Raw genomic sequence first — 23,629 nt, forward strand, 5'->3', positions numbered from 1 at the left:
GCCAGAGACAGACTCCGTCAGAAAGTTCAAACACTGGTGTCCACCCTCCCGTTAGTAATAATTAACCTTTACAACTGAGCTTCCTTTGAAACATGCTCGTGTTTTTATAATAAATAACCATGATGGATATAGGAAAAGGAAATATAAAACCACGCAGTAGCACAATGTGGAGATATCCGTGCCTATATATGTATGTTTACATCCATAATTAATGTTTAATTTTTAAACAACGCTTTGTACAGAACTAGTTAAATTTCTGAAGACCCACTACAGAAGTAATATGCTCAGGTATTGTATTAGAAGGCAAGTTGAAAAGGCATTATTTTGACAATGAACTCAATGAACTTGGCAGTATTAGGCTCATCTAAGGAACTGTAGTCTTTATCCAAGAAACTGTATGTTATAATTTACATGCGGCACTATGATATTTGAAGTCTGGATGTTATTTTGTCAAGCAAGACATATGTGAAGATGTTTTTAGTAAAAGCCCGTTCATTTGTAAAACTAAACGACTTAGTTTAGTTTCTCATATGTGGGTAATGGCTTTAAAATGAATTAATTTAACTGAAACCATGTCTGCAGTTGATGTAGGTGGCCTAGATTTCCTGAGTGTCCAGTGTTTTTCAGACACAGCAACAGGCACAATTAAGGATTTCTTTAAACAAAGAGATCATTGAAGACTGTTTACAGGAAGTCCACTGAAGTCTGCACATGTTGCTCGTGATTGCATATCTGTGTTGTACCAAAATACATTTTTTGATGATTTATATAATAGGAATTCTGATGCCCACTCCTCCCGTTGGTGTGTTTTCCAGGTGATGAAGGAGAGTTTGAGCGATTCCCAGATGTTGTCTTGGGAGACCTGACAGGAGTGGATGTTGAACCAGCCCCAACACCCTTACCTGGGCAAGACTTGATGTCTCCAGCTACATCCAGTGAAGAGTGCACACCCAAGCAGGGGTCTCCATTTCAAGCTCCCATATACATTCCTGATGACCTTCCAATACCTCCAGATTTTGAATTGAGGGAGTCTGGGATGCCCTCCTCTGGACTGGGGATATGGACAAAGAGAAAAATATTAACAGGGGAACGGTTTGGTCCTTATGTGGGAGAACAGAGGTCTGAACTGAAAGACCGTAATCAAGGCTGGGAGGTAAGCAAGACTCTTCTCTACTCACAGATTATCGAGCAGGTCAGATTTCTTAAAATACCGACATGCATTCAACAAGGGTAATAGAGGAATTTCCCCTTAAATGTGTTAAATGCAAGTGCTGTGCTGATAAAATATAAAAGATTCCTTCATGATTTAACCACTCTAATGCTGTTGAATATTGAATGCAGGTAGAGACACTTTGTAACAGAAGCATGAGTGGGATTCAAACTTGCTCTGAAGTTCAGCCCCATCGGTGACACACAGCAGCCATTCTGCACCAGCAGCCCCACTACACAGTAGGCCAGGTGGAGAAATGAGAAATCGCTCCACCAATTGGATTTAAGAAGACATTTAGGAATTGTAGAAGTACAGAATGGAGTTTAGCAGAGGCACCAGGTTTAACACCACAGCCCCTTGATTTAAAATCAGATTTTACTCAAATGCAGTCATTGGATTTTCTGTTCTTATTCTGTGTTTTATGTTTGAGCCTGTTCATGTGTAGTGTACAGTAGGTACACATTTGCAAAATTTGGTTCTGCTGATTTAATATTGTGTCTTTAAGTGATACTTAAAGACACCCCTAGCCTAGAAATATAGCTGACTTTACATAAATGGCATATGAACTAATCTGTCATTTGTGACATAAATCATGCCATTAGAAGTGAAATTGTAACACAATCCATTTTTGTCTTTGTTTTCTGATAAATTTTGATAAAAACAAAAAGCTGAAGTTTACTGTGGTATTACTGTGGTACTGTGGTCCGGGTTTCTCATTAAGTGCTTTAACTCAATTAAAATGAAAGGCAATAAATTCAGATTTATCACATTTTAAGACCAAAGCTGAGCATTATCTAATCAGGTATTGGTTAGTCAAAGAAAAAATCAAAAATGGGGTCATAGGACAAGGCCAGAGGTCAGCCATTGCCACAGTTTCGTATATTGGTTTTTCTAGAACAAATCAGCCTAATTGTGCACCCCAACCCTCCTTTTACTAATTGTTTAGCTGAGATTTCCTTTATATGGAAAAAGAAGTTGGTTAACAAACACTAGTTTCTCTGGTGATATTAGGAACGGCCTTTTTCCTGATAGAGATTTACACCAGTTGGATTCTTCTTTTTCACATTAGTTGGTATGTTCAGAAAAAAAGTTTACATAAGCGACTTTGTGTGGCTCTATTTTAAATATTGGTAAATATAGTTTTTCTGATTTTTAAATAAAATTTTGGCACACATAGTAAGCATGTCTGTTTGGAGAAAATACCTCCCTTTTGATCTGGTAACATTAGCTTTAAACATCTGTAAAAAAGGAACCGTCACTCTCTTATGACAAGCATTGTCCTACATGAACTGTGCTATCCAACCAGAGGAAATGAAGAAATCAAATTTTAATCCAAGCACTAAATTTATGAGCACCTTAAATATTATGTTTTTTAAAAAGCTTAAGACCCACAAATGCTGAATCTCTGAGGAAGATCACATCCTGTGGAGGTAATACTGTATCGCTCTGTTTAATTACTACAGTGACAGGAAACTATAATTCTTTCCATTAAGTAAATAAGTTGTAAAAAATTTATTATGAAATGCCACATTATTCAGGGGGTATATTCAGTGATGACATCCTTGCATTAAATATGGCAAATGCCATTAAGGCGAACAGTCAATATGCCAATATGCAGGGGCCTGTAAAAAAAAAAATTGATTTGGTAAATGTAAGCAAGATAGATCTGTTTGCTTTCATCATCAATTCTGAGTGGGAGACCAGGTGATGTCACCAACCTGGGAGCGATAAAGATGCAGAACCATCTGGAGGGCTGGATGATAAATAGGCAACTGCTTTTGGGTTTGTGACAATACTGTGGTAGTTTGTCACTGGGGATGCCATGCTTAATAACTTCTCAACACCATCATAATAAATTTCACAGCTTTATTAATATAGAAATGGTGAGTTATGGCCAAGATGGCTTCTGTAAATAAAAAGAGATGCAGCTGTCAGAGGCGTATTCTCCATTCTCCATTTGTTTCTATTAATTTCTGGAATATACGGGAATATTCTGCATCATTTGGACATGGTCATCATACTAAAGGGGCTACAGACACTCAGGGGAGAAGTCACAAAACACTTTACTCCAAAATGTTTCTTTTAGAAAACAGTGTGCACTCACAGTATACAATTTAATAAATCTTAGAGACACATATGTTCATCCATCCATTTTCTAACTGTTTTATCCAGTACAGGGAACTGGAGCCTATCTCAGCAAGCTACGGGTGCAAGGCAAGGTACACTCTGGACAGGACGCCAGTCCATCACAGGGCACACACAGACACAGAGACAGACACTCACATCAGGGCCAGTTTTCCAGAAGCCAATTAACCTACCAGTTTGTCTTTGGACTGTTGGAGGAAACCAAAGCACCCAGAGAAAACCCACTCTGGAAAGGGGGAGAACATACAAACTCCAGGCAGGTAGCACTCCAGAAATCAAACCCAGGGCCCCAGCACTGCAAGGCAGCAATGCTAACCACTGCACAGCTGTGCTGCCCGTCCAAATGATCAGTTCCTCTTCATGTTACTGGCTTGAGAACTACACTTGGGATTGACGAGCACTTAGGAAGTAAGGAGCCAAAGACATCACGGAGCACATGCCAAGTTTAATTCTAAATATACTGTAAATACTTACATGTCAGTGTCCACAGGTACTTCTGTAGTTCATGTTAGGTTTGTTTAATAGGTTTCAAGTAGACAGATTTTGAAGGATGCCTTACCATTCTACAAACCACCAAGTCCTGTTTCAGTTAAAGGCTTTGTGTCACATCTTGACAGGCTTGCTTTCCCTGGGTTGTCGTGGGTTCCCATAATCCAAAGACACGCTGATTGGGTAATTGGCTTCTGTAAAATCAGTCCTGCTGTGAGTGAGCTTGCGCTTGTGTCTGTGTGTGCCCTGCGATGGACTAGCATCCCATCCAGGGCGTACCTTGCGTACCTTGCCTTGCGCCTGTTGCTTGCTGGGATAGGCTCCGATTTCATATACTGGATAAAGTGGTGGAGAAAATGGATGAACGGATAATTGTTTCACAGGGCATCTGGTTCAGCAAAAAGACCCTAAGCTTTAGCTAGAACTTTAAGATATGTGAAAGCATTGTTTGAGACAAGCATTATGCACTCCATATATTGCCCTCTGGGCAGACATGGGAAGTAGTCTCACAAAAACACAAAACAGATTGACCAAACAATAAACTTAGCTAGAATAATCAGTACGTATCTTCAGAACGCATTGCTTTGCCAACTGGCTCTCTTTCACCTGGCAAAGGCATTATGACTCAGCCCTTGAGGACAGCTATTCTCTTGGCTAATCTTCTCATGGTCAGAAGTGCCTGCCTTGCCGTGATGAGACATATCAATCACAGCACTTTCACTTTGTCTCTCCCACAGCGGTGGAAGGAGAATGAGAGTCGATGATGACAAAACGGTTTTTATTTCTCGATCTGTAAGCGAGGTCAGGTTTGGCAGAATCTTTGCATGATAACCCCTTTTTAGGGGGAAGGACTGACTGCTCATGCAGGAGGAAAAATTGGACCTACATTTCATTTCTAAGGCTTTTTGATTGTCAGGCCCTTTGATGTGGTGAACACATGATGTATTATTTTGTAACAAAATTGAACACACTAAATAGATGTTTCAAATGTAAAGACAAAATAATAACTGCTAATAAATAATTAAAATAATAACTGCTATGATGGATATTTGCAGCTTATTACAAAATATGAAGACTCTTTAGCATTAACACCCCTAATAATAGGACCATTCTCATTTAAATGAGAAGGTTCCGTGCTACTACTGTAATATTTTTTCTCAATCTTTGGTATAATAAAAACAGATTTTGTACAACAGATCACTGCATTTTGGGGACAATTCATTAGATTTCAAGTTAACCAACCTCCACAGCATAGTATTGTCGACTAATGGAAATTAACTTCACTGGGCAAAAATGTAGATCTCCATTATCTGTGTTAAACTGCAGTGAGAAGAGAAATACATAAATTGTATTTAACAGTCTATAATGTCTTTGTTCCTGTAAATCATGTCCGACTTTCCATTTGTTTGGAGACGCACAAATCCGTGAAGAATTCACAAAGCTCCTCAGACATAAAAATCTACTCCAGTCCAGGGTCTTGCCGAATTTCTGTCCCAAATGTGCCTTTCAATGTACAGCTGTGTGAGTCTTTTCAGTTAAATGTCTCTCCGCTATTTCTGTGAGCAGTGAAAAGAATGCCAGCAGTCTATTAACAGGCAATAAAGTTCAGGAAGACTATGACTAGTTTCTGGGGTCAGAGGTCGAAAGCACCGCCATGGCCGATGAAGTAAGACAAAGGTGTGCCTTGATGAGTGAGCAGGCAGTGAAGGAGTATAGTGTACGCTGCAGGAAAGGGATGTCATAGCTAAACAGCAGAAACAAAACAGCTCTCACTCTTCTAGTTTTCTATTTTCCTTCCTTGTCAGTAAATAGTTTGGAAAAGCCACACCAGCATTTAAAAGGCTTTAGAGAGAGGAAAGGGCCTCTAGTGATATTAAGTGTTTATTTGGCTTGACAGTCTTCATTAGAGTCAGCAAACAAGGCCAAAATCTGTTTTCCCTTCTGAATGAGATTTCTCAAAAGTTGAGTAAAGTTCTGGTCAGCAGAGAATTAGAACAAGTGCCATTTGTCAAAGTGATAGGGGCAAGGGAAAGCAGACGAGGAAATCTGGGCAATTTGAGAAAAAAGGAAAAGGTTGCCCCTGGTTTTCTCTGAAAGTCTTCATTTAATCAGCTAAATATTGACAAAATGAGGCTCAGGAAGTACTAATGTTAAACAACGCAGTACGGAGTAGACCTCAAAGAAATTGAGATTCAAGACTAGTCCAGGAAACTTCACACAATACAGGATGTCTTAATATTTGAATATGGTGTTTTAAAGGTTAACTTTAAATGTTTAAAAATATGCCTTTTTGATATAGTATGTCCTATACTTTACACATTTTCCATTAAGCCTAATGTATATGTATAATATATAAATATTCACCTACTAAAATATACAAATCTAGCACTTGTTAAAACTAGTTAGTTTTATGTTGCATAAGGTTTTCGTTTTTTAATAGATTTGAATGTGCACGTGAGAAATACAAGCATTCTTCAAGTCATTGGCTCTCATTTTTTTCATATCATAACTAATGGTGAATTGGGGATTTATATCAACAAACATATTTTGTATTTATTATTTTTGCTTGTATGTTTCTGAAAGTCCAAATGTGTATAGAGTACAAAGAAATGCGTATAATAAGACAGTTAACTTATTTGGTAGAAAATATAAGAGAGGTAAGACAGTTGGAATGTTGAAGACCTAATGATTAGAGAAGATCTACCGGTTTTAATCTTGATTTTTTCTTAATAGAAGCTGTTTAACTGGGGATTGTAATTTTTTTACCACAAGTCTCTAGACAAAACTGTCAGACGAGGATGTAATGTTCAGTGTAAAAGGTGGACATTTAAAAACAGTGATCTACTGATTTTGTTTCCTCTTGGGAATACTGTACATCTCTGGAGAACCCTTGTCAGGGGACAGATTGCCATACTTGTGTGTGACACCTTTGATTTTGTAGATTGTTGTGAAGTAACATGTCCTGTTTCGTTGCATCTTCAAATTGAATAAGAAAGTGAATGTGCCTAATATTCAGGGGAAAATATTATTCTGGAAAGAAAAAAAAACTGTGAATTTGGCTTATGAGACCATTTTTGAAAGCTAAGCTTTCCAAAAAAATTTTTTCTACCCTGAACTCCTCCCATTCTAGACAGAAACTGAGGTATTCAGATCCTTTTGTCCATCTCTTCTATAATGCATTAAGAGATTAACAGTGAGCATGAATGAGGGCCTAAGGATTAGGCCACAAAAAGCTTGCCTGTTGACTACCTTACTTTCAGTGGTGATATTTTTCAGCATCCAGGGACAAGGAGAAGCCAAGAGAAGATAATAGGTACCAGAACCTCTAAAGTGTTTTGTGATTCAAAAATTCAGATGCCATGTCAAGATTTAGACGGAACGAAGGAATATTTCGAGGGGAGGCTTATTTTTTTTTGTTTTCAGCTAAGCTCTTGTACTGAATGAATGCAGATGTTCCGGCACTGTCCGAGACACAGGCCCGGTTGGCGAATTGTGACGAGCTGTCTGCGAAGTGACACTAAGTTGATTTTTAGTGAAATATATGAATTCTCAAGTGCATGTGCTTTCTCGTCTTGGGTCTACCCCCGTGAAAAAGAAAAAAAAACTCCTTGAAGAAAAGAAACAAATCCAGATCTCCTTTCCTTTATGTTTCTGAAATAAGGTGACAAATACTTTTAAAAAATGAAAAGGGAATGGTTATTTAAAAGGCAGTTCATGCCTTTTCTCTTCTTGGTGTAGCATGTATCGTATCAAATCAAAGGATTCAGGAGACAATGGCAGTAGACAAATAAACCTGGCAGCTCCTGTGCTGTGCCACATTGGATACGTCAGGTTTTTAGAACGCAATACAGTACATATTTTTATGTACTCAAACTGAAAAATTAAGAATGCAAGCCTTTTGGCAGATACGAGGTAACTAATTTCAAATTTAATGAAAAAAGCATTACATATTGTTAACATTTTCAGTTTATATATATCATCTTGAGAACAGGTCTAAATTAACGAAAATTGCACTTAAAAGATAAATTCCTTTAAAATATGTTGCATTTTCATTTGTTTAATGTAGAAGACACCTTGTGTTAATATATAATAATGTGTTTGCAATAGTGATTAAAAGCTATTGAATAAGAATGACAACTTTTTTTCGAACAATTATCTTTGACTGCAATTATACCTTTACACAGGAAATGCTGGTCTCTTAAATGTCATAAAATAGTTTTTTTTTTACTTCAGCACTGTTATATACAGTAACCTGCATCAAACAGCAGTGATAGATCTTTTTATTTTAGTTTAAATGACAGTACATGTATATTAAAGATATATAATTGGTTTTAAATGCATCATCACATCAGCTGGAAATGTTCATAGAGATTCTGGAAAATGTGCCCGCAAATGTAAAGTCTTGAAGCTATATGTTCAAGATAATATTTATTATCTCCTCGTTATCACCATGATTTTTATTTGTAATTAGAGCTAAGCTGGTGTATTAAATTTCATCTGTCTAGTCGGTATTGTGATCCATTAAGTGGCTTGCCTTTTTCAACAAATTGAATGCTGCAAGTGGAAAGAGCTCTTTTGTTCTGTTAATTCGGTCAGCATGGAAATGATTTTCTCATTTCAGACCCCTCTCTGTCCCCCCTTATTGTGTCAATAAAATAGAGCTGTGCCTAGCAGCCCTAATCAGCTTAGAGTGCTAATTCACTGCAGTGGGATGCAATCGGTGTCCAGCTACAGGTGGAGACTGTGCAGATCTGGAATGATGGTCTCCTGGGGCCCATTGGCTGGAAGTCCTGCTTTTCAGTGATGAGGAGGTTTATTTAAAAAGAACAATTCTAATTAAACATTCCCCAGGTTATTTTGTTTGTTTATTCCAGACAAATCATATAGACATATACTGCTTTGCGAGTAGTTGCAGTAATAGCACAAATACGAATTTGCTCACTCATTCTTGTTGTCCTGAGAGAACTAAGGCCTTGTACGCAAAAAACTTCCTCTAAGATGATACCTGAGCATCAGCATTGACCATCCATGTTTTATTATAATTTTATAAGGTATTTATTGGACTGCTAGTAGTGTCTCATGTCAGATGGGAATGGACAAACAAGGCAGAGCGAGAAAAGTGTAATTTGCTCAAGCAGTTCGAAGTCTTTCTCTCTCCATTCAACACTCAGAAGAAATCAAGCCTCTCGCTTTCGGCCTGGCCCTCTTTCTTTCTCTTTTTTTTTTCTCCTCCAAGAGGTCTGAAAGGGGAAAGGAAGCTAGGTTAACTAATTGAACAAAGTCAAAGTGAATTGTGAAAGGACAAAAGCGGACATTGGCGAAATTAAGAAGTGGAGGGTGCATCCCCGAGAAAAATGATAGGTGAAGGAAATAAAGATTAGGTGGGGAAGTTAAAGGGCTTGAAAGGTCAGTGACCTTATTAGGTCAAAAGAGAATACCAGGACTGCAAAGGCTTTCACCTGTAAGAAAAAGGCTCCACAGGAGGCTTATTTATACTATTAATGTTAGACCTATCCATGCACACCGTTTTGCTGAAAGGAATGTCTGCGGACAATGCATATCATGCTGAATCTTACAAGAAAATCAGGGTTTCTATAGGATTGCATGTGTATAAGGAAAGATGCCCTAAACTTGGACGGCCCTGTCTAGATTCTTTGTTAGTTTAGTTTTTAACCCTGGCATTTTCAGACCACTAGCGAACAGATTCGGTTCCAGCTTTCCTGTTTTATCCACTAAAACTGTTTTTTTGACATGTTAAGGTTGACGCAAGGAAACAAGTGGGGTACTGTGAAGCAGTGTTTGCTGCTTGGTGTTCTGTCTCACCAAATGACACATCGCACAACGTTTTTATTCTGGCAAATACAAAACAGTGTCAAGCATCATAAAAGTATTTGTTTGAAACATAACTTAAGGCCAGGCTTGTTGGGTATTCTTTTGCCCCCTTTCAAATATGGAAAATCTCCCTGACCAGTCGAGGAAAATACAAAATCTCTATGCAGTGTTATTAGGTATAAAATAAAAAGAAATATCAAAAGTGTTTACAAAGACTAGCATGTGTATTTGAGAGGATATTTGAGAGCTCTGGGTGTTTTAATGCGTCTGTTTGTTTTTTTGGGGGGAGGGGGGCGGATTTTGACATCTATTGTCTTTGCAAAAGTGGATGGAAGTTAAAGTGTGACTAGGATCTGATATTCAGAGCCTGAAAATAAGGAAGGAAACCTCAATGAATAATAAACTGCAATTCTGGATGATTTACTTTTTCTAATAAACTAGAATTCTGGTAATGTGATGCAAAACGAAGACCCTGTTAAATAACGTCACAGATGTGTTTTTCTGTGTTTCTTGCAGTTCTAGCTGTGCATTAATTTAACAAGCATTTAATGAATTATCTTTGGAGAGTGAGAAAGTTTACGCAGTTGAACAGAACCTCTCTGCCAAAAACAATGAATTTCTAGTTATTTTCAAGAAAGGCTATGATTAAAATTTATTTCACAGATTGGATTAGTGGCTTGCACAAACTTGAGATAAAAGACATATTTAAATGATTGAGGTGTTCCTGATTCTTTTCAGTTAAATTGCTTTAAAATGGTGCAATTTACCACTTGTAATCAGTATTCACATCCATATTTGCACCATTTGGAATGAGTACTGGATTGAATACATTATTTTTCCTTTTCTCACCAAAGGAACACTGCTGTATGAATTGCATCTATTCTGCTATCTTTATTATTTGTAAGATTACAATAGAGACAGATATTTCCCGGAACGTTGTCAAATAAACTTATTTTATTATTTTTTAATACTGAATGTCTCACCAGCAGAAGGTCATTTTCTAACTAAAGTTTCCTACTTTTCTCCCCTGTCAGTAGAGGCTTCAGCATCCTACATCAGCAGTTCTGTGCTATCCCATATATTTCACCTAATGTTACACTACACAAGCTTTCTTGTGTATACAATCCCAATATAGACAAGACAGGCCTAGCAACCAGGTTGTGCTCCAGCCCAAGGCAGGTCTCCTGAGTTGGGCAGCCTGGTGTGCTAAAGAACAGAAAACTACCACTGCACATTAGGGGAGTCTCTGAAACAGACCCCAGTTCTGCATTCACTCCATGCAGTAGAACATTCTTGGGCTAACAAGGCAGAGGGTAGCAGAGGGTAATCAGAACCATGCCAAAAGAACAAACCGGCCACTTACATACCCTCACACATGCTCGTACTCACATACACGCTAGAGAGAGAGAGAAAAAAGGAGAGACGCTTAAACCATGTACAGGAAACAAATGTGATCAATTACCCAAGTGTGCAACTCACAGATACCTTATCTTGGGGTTCCTTTTTTAAATAAGCACTTGATTGTTTCCAAATGCATGTACAATGTGAGTGAGAAAAACACATTCATTTTGAAGAAAAACAGCATGAAGTTTTATTGGCTTGGTATGGAGTGGGAATTGTAACTTTGTCCTTGTTTTCCTGCAGGAGTCACAGAAGTGGTTAACTGGAAGTCATATCACATTACCTAAGCAGTAAATCTAAGTACCGGTTAACGAAAATAATCAAGGACTAATACTACCTTACAAAACCACTGTTTCTGTTTGTGGTCATAATAATGCAAACACAAGTGAATAGTCCCTAATTTGCTCTCCTCCACAAATGCCAGTGCCAATTGCAAAAATACCTTTAAGGAAAAAACGGATACCCCCATATTTGGGAGTTTCAGGTGCTGATACTGTATTTTTGCAAATCCTCTAGCCATTACAGTAATTTTAGACTTAAAGTTTCTCTGTTTACTTTAGAAGTGTTTAAGTATGAACATTCCAGAGTATCAAAAATAAATAATAAATAATTAAAAATAAATTATGTCTGACAAATGTGATAAATAAAATATGATTAAATATTTTATTCTTTGCCCCGTTAAAATGTGATTTAACTACTTGGTAATTCCTTCTTTGTGCACTGCAGTTTTCATCTTTTCAAAAGGCAATCTTAGTATTTTTTTAATGTCAAAAGACACTCTTTTCCTCAAAGACGTTGCCTTGTATTCGTTATTTCATTCTTCGCCCTTCTGGGTGTCTTATTTTATAGCCAAGAATAGCATAATAGAAAAATACTCTCGATAAAAAAACAGTTTTTGAAGACCTCCTTCATTTTCCTCTCCATTCATACTCCATACAGCTGCCCCATTCTTTATTTCTTAGGAAACGTCCCCCTGCCTATAACCGTAGACATTTGCTTGTCAAAAAGTAATAGATGTTTTCACATCCATGAATAAAACTGGAATTCAGGAGATTAACTTGTATTTGACCTGCTTCAGCTCTGCTGGTAATGAGGGGTGCGAGAGCACTGAATTAATCTCTCTCAATTTGTGGCTCTCAGGGGTGCAGCCCAGACTTTGAACACTTGAAATGCAAAAGGCCCCTGTTGTGCTGTGGAGCTTCAGCAACTCTCTAGTGCAGTGCATTAACGGAATGAAGCGGGGCTTTATCTCTGCTGTACTACTACTAAACTGCACATGTGCTTTGGAGCACTCCTTTGTCTTCTTAAGATGCTCATAATGGCAAAGTTCAGGTTATACCGGCTAAGCAGAAAAAAAAACTTGAATTGTTCTTCTACTGAACAAGATTCTGCAACAGTTCGGTCAAAAAATTCAATAGAAGATTGAAGATTGCTTTACTAAATACAGTTTTGTAGGTTGGAAGTGCCTTAATAGTCAATAAAGGTCATCGCGTAAAACAGTCAGTACTTGACAATGAAAAAGCATGTGAATTTGGTAGCTGCTGGTCTTGGTTTTCTGCATTATTTCATATTATGACAAGAGTGAATCCACAAACAAAAGTAGCTAAGCATGCAAATTGACATAAAATAAGTAATAACAAAACAAAAAGTCTAGGCAGAATGAACAAAGTGATTCAGAAGGCGATTTGAGCCTTGAAGCATTAAGGTGGAGACTTTTAAGTGTTTACAGATTTACTTTAAACTCAAGGTCTAAGGCATACACATTTAAATTTGTGTATATTACTAATCAAGACCTAGTGCTGCCATGTAATCAGTTCCAAATGCGTCTTCTGTAGCTGGATGAAACGATTTGGGGTTGAGGTTCTGTCTGTAAATTGCTGCCAAGGTTTGGTAGCTTTCTTGTTTGTGGCATAGCATGACTAGTAAGTTCAAATAAATAAATGGGAGCAATAATTGACTGTAGCAATCACGAAGGGTCTTCTTTGTCTTATGTTAAACATTTTTGTGTCCATTTCACTAAGTGCAGGAGGAGATCTGGTCTGAAAGCAGACCTACAGTATCTGAGCCTTAAGGTGCATGTTAGGATATGACACATCTGTTGCTACTTAACAAAACCAGACCTGTAGAGAAATAGACAAAACACACCTCAATTGTAAATGTTACATGTGGAACAGCAATCTGTGGGTAATATAATGACTAGTAATCAATACAGATAAAACTGAAAATAAATACAAAATCTATATATGTCATTTACTTTACATAAATTAAGTCATATACCTGAACATTGACTTTAATATTTCAAGAAAACAAGTAAAATAGGTTGCCATTACACTATATTTTGAGACATAGTGGTGCAGAAATTCACCTAACTTTAGCTGACATAGCTGACTAGTTCATTTACATCTGGAGACATTCCTAGTTTTGTGATGTCTTTTTAATCAATGCAGAATGGTGTGACTGCACAGTATGGAAGAAAATGGGATTTTATTTATTTTTTCCTCTGTGATACTCGTTTGCTTGCTGCCCTAGCTGCATTCGCCTAATGAGCAGTAAATTAAGTAAGTGCTGAATAGGATGGCTGCCCACCTTTTATTTGCCAGCTGTATGTGAGTCAGGATGTGCCAGCCCACAGCCACAGAGGCCCTTTCGATTTGATACCTTGGAAAATTGGAGCAGTCTCTATTTTTTTTCCATCCACATGTGATGAAAAAAGGGAGGACTTTGGGGAGAGGGGGTGAGTTAGTGGCTTTTGGTAGGGGGAAAGCACCAACTACTGAGGATAAAGCTCCCTTTTTGTACTTAAGACAGGTTATTCTTTAAACAAATGGTTGTACTTTAAAGGTAAGTGAAATACGGGCATCATTAAACCTAATTACCAGGTTAAGAGCTAAATTACACTCACATTCAGACCCCGACATGAAAAACACCATATTACATTTCCAATTATTCAATAATAAATTGAATATGAGCATATTATGTGGATCAGATATAAAACAGAGGCTCTAGAAATGTATTAAGGCATGAACTTTGAAAGCATGTGATTATCTCATAATGTCCTAATTTGCTCCATATGATAGCAATCGCTTGCAAACGTTATGTAGAAGTCACTATTTTTACACCAGCAGCATTTCAAGTCCACAGTCACCACTTTTGCTCATCACTATGTCATCTTCTTATATCCTTATTTTTATTCTTAATACATAGAAGTACCTGTTGGATCCCTTCACTTTTATTTAGTAAAATATATAAATATGAGCCTGAAGGCAGAGGTTGTCCTGCAAACTATTAACTTGAGTTTCATGCACATTTCCATGCAGTTTTGGTATACTAGGCACTATATTCATTCACAATGATATTTACCCTTTTGCACACAACAAATTAAATCATATACTTTAATTTAAAGAAAGGTACACAGAAACAATACTACAACTAAAGAGAACTTATACTGTACATGAGAATTTTCCTCTACAAACAACAGATTTCGAATGGATCGCTAAAATACTGGAATGAGGCGCTACACTGTACTTAGTCAACAAGCATGCCAGCCAAGTCAATAAGCGATCTTACAATGGAGCAGGACTAAAGAACATGATATGTAGCTCACAAATCTAGTTGTCAAATTACACAAAGAAAGCAAAATTCTTTCCTTATCTGTGGCAGGACTGGTCAAAGAGTTCATAACAACCTTGGTCTGTATATTCAAGGTTGACTGAATGATTTTGGCAAAACCTAGGAGAACAGTTCATAGCAGAATAGCAAATCAGAACAAGAAGGGCTTCTATTTGGATGGAGGTATTAACATCTTATCAAGAATGTATGCCAAAATTAAAAATAGATGGGCATGCATAATTCCAGAATTTGAAAGCATTCTATTAGCACAAAGAATGTTTCCAGAGCAAGAACTCAGGTTTATGTGGAGAATAGGGAGAGAGTTCTAAATGTATAGACTGCGTTTCATGTATAGTGGTCGTTCCAACAATGTAACAGTTTAGCGTCTTGTAATCTTTGAGTGAGGTTGTTAAGGGTGGATCTGAAAGAAACCACTGATTTCAGGAAAGCTTTCAGCTTGAAAGAAAACTATGGTTCTTTCACAGGCAGGTGGGTAAAACTACTCATCTAAAAGCTTTAGAAATGTTTGTACCCCAATTCAAGAGTATGAATACTCTTTTTGTCAGTGACTGTATTTTGTGCTATATAGTTTTGATTTAAAATAAGGTGTGTAAGATATTATGTCTTTATTGTTCAATTGCAATGTTTTTCTTTAATCGCAGTTGATATTCTGGCTCTTTCATGAAGAGAAAAGGTTTTGACCTGGATTGTATGTGTTAAATGTGCATATTTTTCCAATTCTTCTGTTAAGTTAGCTACACCTGGGAAGAAGTCTACTCTGTCTGAATAATTATTTTCTGTATAAATTCATGGTGTCCACTGATAAAACGTAATCCTTTATATCTAGGGATTTACCAGCCAAAGTGGATAATATTGCACAAAATACAGGTCTTTAATTTCTGCATAGTGATAGACAGTAAAGCATTTTATTTAGACAATTAGTCACTGGGGAAGGGAAGTAGAAGAGTTAGGCTTTTGTTTCCTGTAACAGTTTTTATTTGTGTATTTTTTGCAGTCATACTACTGTAGGATTTCATCTACAGCAGGTAGTCTGCGTGTGACTTTGTTCAGCCGTACTCGGAGATAAGGGTTAATTCATCCCAAATGTTCCTCTGCTCGAAAGATTCTTAGGGAGTCTCTCGTTTTTTTTCCTGCTAGCTGCCAACATTGTCAGCTACAATCCGTCAGAAAGGATTTCTCCTGGCAAAACTTTGTGGCTACTTTCTGACATCTCCAACAAACTAATTGTTGTCTCCTGCCTCCCAAAGCCCTCTGAAGTCCTAACGAGTTAGCGTCTTCTCAAGAGATGAGAAAGAGACTTGCAAAATCAATTTATCAAGCTATTACGCTTTGTCATCAGGCAAAACAAAACCCGGCTAAAGACAGGAGAAAAAGTGGAAGAAATGGGTCTCTGAGAAAAGGTTACAGAACATCCATCTTCTCTCGTCTTCTGATTGTTTCTTTTCTTTGCCCATTTTCATACCCGTTTCCCTTTCCTCAAAGACACTTTATGACAAGCATTGTAATCTCTTTAGAACGGAGGGGAACCTCTTCTTTCGGATAGGATCTTTACAGGCTGTGAGTGACAGCGGGAAGGAGTCCAACTGCCATGGAGGACACTGAGCAATAAATCATCCACCCCTGGCATCGGCAGGCTGGACCAGGCCCCACTTCCTGAACAGCTACCAGTTCCTGGATGTGACAAAAAAGCTATTGTCAGGTCTGGGCAGCCAGCTCTTCTCCTTTGAGGTTGTTGAGGTTTACAAGAGATGTGGAGAAAGGCAAATAAACTAAGGCTAAAGTATGCTATAGTGGAGAAGAGAGTGATACTCTTACATGCAAAGACTCGCGGGGAAGAGGTATCTCACACTTCTGTGAGCACATTTTTCTTAAATGTGTAAAAAAATAATGCTTTTTGACCCCTGTTGGAGTTTGCTGCCAGTTCCACGGATATATCATATATCTGTATTATTATAAAATACTGCTTAATATCTCTTTTTAAAATCTGAATCACTTGCTTGGCTGATTGCCCAGTCTCATCACTGTTTATTGTAATCTTATAACTCCACTTAGAGTAAGCTGCTGCAGTTTCTGTAATGTTTTATTTCTTTGAATCATGCATAGTAATACCAGCTTTGTAAAAGGTTTGCAAAGACCTTTTTTTCCCTTTCAGAATATTATCTTAAAGGAGGAACTTTAAACAGTTCGTGCTCACATTTCAGACTTTTGCTGTGTTAATTTATCAAGAGATATTCTTTTCTTTCAGACTTAGTTTTATTACTCAGCTTTCAAGCATAGTTTTATTACTCAGCGTTTCACGTTCTGTACAAGCGGTATTACTTATACTGTTAAAGTGGGGGAAACAGTTTGAATCGCATGTTGTAGATATTAGAAAAAGGCCTGTCCAGTCTAAATCAGACATTAAAAGTGCATCAGCAGCCAGCTGGAAATGGTATAAATGGTTTTGTGTTACACATGAAAAGCACTACTGTATTTCAGCAGCTTGTTTCATTGCTGGGAGTTTAGCCACTTCCATGTGGGGGAAAAAAGGCAAACTGAAGTGGTGTTCAGATTGTTTTCTATATATAAATGAAATATTTTAAAAAATGAGTGGCTGTCTGCTATCTGCTATTTTTAACAGTGGACTATCTGCGTGGAGTTTGTATGTTCTCCCAGCATTTGCATGGGTTTCCTCCTACCGTCCAAAGACAAACTGATAGTTTAGAGTGGTGCAGTGGCTCTGTGGCTGGAAGGTTGCCGGTTCGTATCCTGCGGCCAGCAGAGGAATCCTATTCCATTGGGCCCCTGAGCAAGACCCTTAACCCCAACTGCTCCAGGGGTGCCGTATAACTGGCTGACCCTGCGCTTTGACCCCCAGCTTCTCTTCCTGTCTGTGTGTCTCATGGAGAGCAAGTTGGGGTATGTGAAAAGACAAATTCCTAATACAAGAAATTGTATATGGCCAATAAAGTGATCTTATCTTATCTTATTTTAACTGGCTTCTGGTGTGAGCTTGTGTGTGTTGTTCTGTCTGTGTGTACCCCGTGATGGGCTGGCATGCCATCCTGGTGCATCCTGCCTTGTGCCCACTGCTTTCCAGGATAGGCTCTGGCTCCCCTGTGACCATGTATTGGATAAGGTTGATAGAAAATGGATGGATGGATATTTCAAAACAACACACATATGATAAATAGGAAAGACCGGATGAAGCATGAGCGTGGCTCCTTTAAGATTGGTTGTACAGACCCAAAGAGTCTTCGTGACTTGCTTAGTCATAATGATTTTCCAGGAATTATGGAGACTCATCATTCCTAAACTAGCTTAAGTAATGGCTAAACTAGAGTCATCAAGTTAACTTATAACTCATCAAGTTAGAGGTCATTCTGGGTTCTTTAACAATAAGGGGATGGACGTACATGACTTATGAATGATGCATTGTGGGGTACAATGCAGTTACCCATTAATTCAGCTGGTAGGGATACAGTGCTTTGCTGAAGGATGAAACTACTGTCTGTAGTTAGGATTTGAAGCCTCAACTCTCTAGGTAGGATGTTAGAGATCTAATCATGAGTAACACACACAGTCCCTTATCGCTTCTACTTTTCTTTCCTCATATTAATTTTTTTTTTGTGATGATCTTTTATAGACAATGATTTTCCTTTCACTTTGTCTTGTTTTTTCTTGTGCCATTTTGAGGAGAGCGATTTCTGTTCATTTTTTCCCATTTATAAGAAGGAACAGTTCACATGAACAAGGATGAAGATGCTAAACATGTTTAAAATGTGTTTTATTTCAGATACTAATGAATAGTGTATCTGGTCATTTGAACCACTGATATCACTGATATACAGTTTTTCCTTCGTCTTCTAAGTTTTTTCATGTTAATTTAAATTGTAGGACCCCTCTGGCAGAGTTGTTGGAGACTTTGTTGTCTCAGGAAGCTGTATTAATTTGACACAAAATGACATTTTGTCATAAGTGAATGACTACCTGCAATTTCCCAATTGTAACCCATTACAACATTTTACTCTATTAGGTGACCTTTTATTTTAAATCATTTGTGCACCTAATCCTGTTGAAGGATTTTTTTACCCCTAAACTTTTTAATAATGCATTTTTCACACAAGCTGGAAGGGTATTTTATAGTATTTTGTAAATGACATGTGAAGGGTTTTGTCACTACAGCAATGTTGTTATTATTGTGTTGTGTATCCTTGGACAGGGGCATGCTGTAAAATGAAATGATCTTCTTTTAAATTTAATTCAAAAGAACTGTCCCCTTGGGATAATTTTAGCTATTATAAACTTCACACAATTCTTTGTAGGTCGCTACATATTGTGTTGAATTTAGTTCAAAAGTGGTGTATTAAAAATTTTACATTAAAAGGCTACCTTTCAGAAACTGCAGTTTTGTTTAAGGTATCCTTTCTATGTGTGACACTCAGCGAGCAGAGAAATGGCACTGTTTACCATGCAAATTATATAGAATGGATGTCAATGATGTTTAATCATTTTAATCAATGTCATAGAAAAACATTGCCAGGAGAAATCTTGTTACACACAGTTTGAAGGAGTCATTAGTAAAGATGTAAGATTAATTCTAGGATTTTTTAAATGAATCAATGTTGATAAGGTTTTTTTCTAAAATGATAAAATGTCAGAAGCATCAAAATTCTATGAGATAAATAACAAAGAACGTTATTTGCAGTGATATAATATATATTTTGGCCATAAAAGAAGTAAAAACTTAGAGCCATTGTATAGTGTGCTGAAGTTGTGCAGCACAGTTGCATAATTCTTCATCAGTTTTCTGTATTTTTTCACACATAAGCACAGACATTTAATGTTGACCAGGGGCATGGTTTGTTTACATAAGATTTTAAAAGTTTTAAGTGCAAGAGAGAGACTTTTAGCTTCATTTAAAAATCCGGGCATCAGGGAAAAAAAAAACAAAATTAATGAGATTTTTCAAAGAAATTGAACTGAGCTGTCAAATCTTCCTTATCAGAATTTTTCTGCTAATCATATCTATCAAACTGATGTGAAAAAAGCAACCCAAAGCACAAAATAGGCTGCCAGGTTTTGTCATCAAAGTAACAAATGGCCCAGCCATTATCCCATCATTAGAATCTGCCCAATGGTTTGGTAGATTCCAGACATGCCAATCAGCCTACGCTAGTCTCTCATCCTAAATAAAAACAATCCCCATCCAACCTGGAACCTACAGAAGCAATAAGAAGAAAATAAATCCCGTCCACAGCTCAGACTTGTAACCTAACAGCTATCATAAATAATCAGAACCTATTTGAAAGTGGAAGATGGGACATTAGAAGCTATTTACACTACTAGAGTGATGCCATCGATCAGTAACAGCAACCCCATAGATAAGACTCTTATGATGTCATGGTTATTTATGATTAGCACCGACAGTAAAGCTACAAAGGAATTTTCCTTCAGACAGCTTCATTCATTTTGGGATATGATGCATTTTGTAGTTAGGGAAACAATCAGCCAGCCCATATTGTGGCGTTGGAAATCAATGTCTTCATTCCCTGTAAATAACATTTGAATGCTCTTTTGCCAAAAAGACAAATGCCGTCATTTTAATTAGACTCATAAAAAAATCAATTTAAAAAAATACATGTCTGCTGAAGCTTGCTGTTACATCTTTATCTGTAATGTGGGTTTGGTGCACAAGGAATGCAGAATGAAGAAATAACTCCATGTGTCTGAACGCCCTGGAAACTCAAACTCAATCTGCAATCTCTTTGTAGGGTCTGATGGGTTCTATAAGACCTTTGTATGAGGAACAGGCCTAGGTTCTATGCTGGCCTGTTCCTTCCACCTAACAAGTTCAGCTCCATTTTTCTTTGGAGTCATGAGTGTTGAAGAGAGTGTCTCATTCATTTTATTTATTCAGCACAAACATATTCCACTCCGTATTTTAAAATGTTAAAAATGAAGCCCGTTTATTTTCACAGTGGCATAGCCAGTTAATGTGAGCCTTAGGCTTCAAATGTGACAATACCCCTGGCAAAGCACGATGCAATACACCGACTAGGGTCCTGCAATTCATTTTGTTTACGGTGGGCGCTTTCCTGCTGTGTCATGTGTGGTGTCAGCTGATCCTTTCCAGGTACTGACACTTCAGGGTGACTTTGGAATTGACTTTGGAATTTTCCTTTGATAGGAATCAGAATGATATCCCCAGCGATGGCCACAGGTTTATTTTATGTGTAGCTCACCAGGTGCCTTTTAAGGCTCGTTACTGTGACTTTTGTACAGTGACATCACTGTCCTGAGTTCTTGGAACCAAACCAGGGATCCTGGCCCTTTGGCAAAGCAGGTTGGCTCTCAATTGACTCTGGCTGAGTCCGTTATTGTGGAATAATGGACTCTGTTTTATTTTGTTATTTTGCAACTGCTGATAACTGGAGGGTGTTTTTGCTTATATGTAGTAAGTTGTTCGGTTTCTGTTAAGCACTTTGGAATGCATCAGAAGCTACTGTAATTAAAATTATGTAGCATTCCATTGCATCAAGCAACATATTTCATTGTAACGCCCCCAAAAGAGTACTCACACTATACTCTCCCTAGTAAAAAATAAAAGACATTTTGGTATTTTTTACAATGAGATTGAATTTGGAATATTTTGGTCTCTTTCACTGATGTAATTTCTTTCATTTTGACAAGTAGACTGAAGAAAAGAAGAGTGATTTAGAGTGGAAGTTTTACTAAACTGTTTTCACACAGTTGTTGTATTCACATTTGCTAGAGTGGAACGTGTTTCTGATAAGAATAGTTCCCTAAACTCATAAACAGTTAAACAACATTTAGAACATTAAAACAGTCAGTGAATAGCCTTATCCCAGACAAAGGCTGCCATTATTTAGATCTGCAACAATAAAAGAATAGAGCAGAAATTAAAGAGCTGCATTTCCCCGATTAAGGTGGCCACAAATGAGAAAATTTCAACACTACTGGATTTTGAACATATTGATACAACATCTACATACTGTGCTGGTGAGTGGGTGTGTCATGCCCAAAAACTGATTTAAAAGAGTTTTAAATTTGGGGATTTCTTTTGTTTTTTTTCAAAATACAAAGAATCACAAAGAGGGAAGAATGTAGGAAAATTATCTGAATGAACCAGTATTCCCCTGGATGGATGGGGCGGAGTGGTGGCTCTGTGGCTAAGGATCTGTGCCTGTGACTGGAAGGTTACCGGTTCAAATCCTTCAGCTGGCAGAGGAATCCTACTCTCTTGGGCCCCTGAGCAAGGCCCTTAACCCCAGCTGCTCCAGGGGTGCTGTACAATGGCTGACCCTGTGCTCTGACCCCAAGCTTCTCTCCCTGTCTGTATGTCTGTATCTCATGGAGAGCAAGCTGGGGTATGGAAAAAGTCGAGTTCCTAATGCAAGAAATTGTATAGGGCTAATAAAGCAACGTTATCATTATTATGGTTTGTAGCCGTATGAAAAGATAGAAATTAGGTACAAGCTCAAAACAATAGCCAAAAGAATGATGTTGAATGTCCTTCTGGTGTGCAAAAATAGTAAGGGGAGATTTGTTCAATAAAGAGCTGTCCTTAAATCTTAGAATTATTTTATGGAAATTATTTAATTGAATATTATGGGAAAATATACTTAAACTTACTGTTTTTATAAATTTGATATTAATAAAAAACATCTCATGAAAAATTAAAATAATGAACATTTTGTGGGAACATTGTTTTTGCATCTTTTGATCACATATCACCTTAATATTAGAAAGAGTTGTGTCTTTATATCAGGTGCAGAATCAAGTGTATCCCTGTATTTTGTGGTTTTGGCTATGTAACATGAAAATGACATACATTTGACATAAGTATGTTGCACCAAAGGGAACTAACGCTACATATTTTGCCACATTCGCGTACTTTTGAATTGAGCACTTAAATAAATATTTAGAGTAAGTTCAACTTTTGTTTCTATTCAGAATCAGAAATCCAGAAATAAGAACTAGTTACTATGATTGTGATGCATAGTAACTATACTATTATGTTCCAAATATTAATATACTGTACCCTCAGTGTTTTAGTAGTTTAGATACACATAATTTGAAATTTAATGTTTAAGAAGGACAAGTATCATTGGCCCTGACCTACTGGGACCTACTGTACGTGTTCATGTAGGACACATTTTGGGAAATGCTGACAAAATATAACTAAATGGAAAAATAAAATAAGAAAACTATGTCATCAGGGTGCGATGAAGTTACAGAGCTGTGCAGTACTTTCACCATTTCAAGGTCTGATCTGAGATATTGCTCTTCTTAGACGTTTAGTTTTGTTTGGTTTAGTTGGACACTTGTTACAGGACAATTTCTTCTATGAGAATATAATGCAGTATTCTCAGCAGTAAACAGCTTTTTGTTTTACTGACAGGCAAAATGGTGGTAACTGTTGTTGATCTTAAAGTGTATTTGAGTTTTGGAATTTAGAAATGGAGAAATTGTTTTTCCTTTTATTTTACTCTGCCCGCTCAGAATCAGCTCAGCGTGTCCCAGGGGTTAGGACGCAGCTACATGTCTCTCGCCAAAATGCACAGGAGTCAGGGCCGTTCACCAGCATTCACTGGTTCGCACGCAGGGAGCTCCATCATGCTTGTAGGAGAGTTAGAACTTACCGGAAGAGTGAAGCCGCTCTAAATAAGAACACTGCTTGCTTACAGGAACCTCAAAACACTCACGCTTGGGCTTACAAAATGAGCAAACAAAATGAACCCTGGCTTCCTCAGGACCTCATAGTCATTACATTCAGTGGCACAGATCATTCAACCAGACCAGACCTAAACTGGTGAAGTATGTACTATAGTGCTCAGCGCATACCCAGATGGGCTTTCTTTAGTTGAGACACTTGATAACCTGTTTGCTTTTCAATGAAACCAGACGTGATTTATTTTC

General features: G+C 37.5%; 1 protein-coding gene across 12 annotated transcripts in view; it reads left to right on the forward strand.

The window, feature by feature from the left end:
- mecom (MDS1 and EVI1 complex locus) overlaps window positions 1-23,629 on the forward strand; it is a 187,964-nt gene that overhangs the window by 66,549 nt on the left and 97,786 nt on the right. For all 12 annotated transcript variants that reach the window (XM_015361735.2, XM_015361737.2, XM_069197396.1 and 9 more), the window contains exon 2: window positions 816-1,153. In XM_015361735.2, coding sequence (XP_015217221.2) covers window positions 816-1,153 — 338 coding nt within the window. The remainder of the gene's footprint in view (window positions 1-815; window positions 1,154-23,629) is intronic.

Source organism: Lepisosteus oculatus, chromosome 13, assembly GCF_040954835.1.
Source record: "Lepisosteus oculatus isolate fLepOcu1 chromosome 13, fLepOcu1.hap2, whole genome shotgun sequence".
NCBI lineage: Eukaryota > Metazoa > Chordata > Actinopteri > Semionotiformes > Lepisosteidae > Lepisosteus > Lepisosteus oculatus.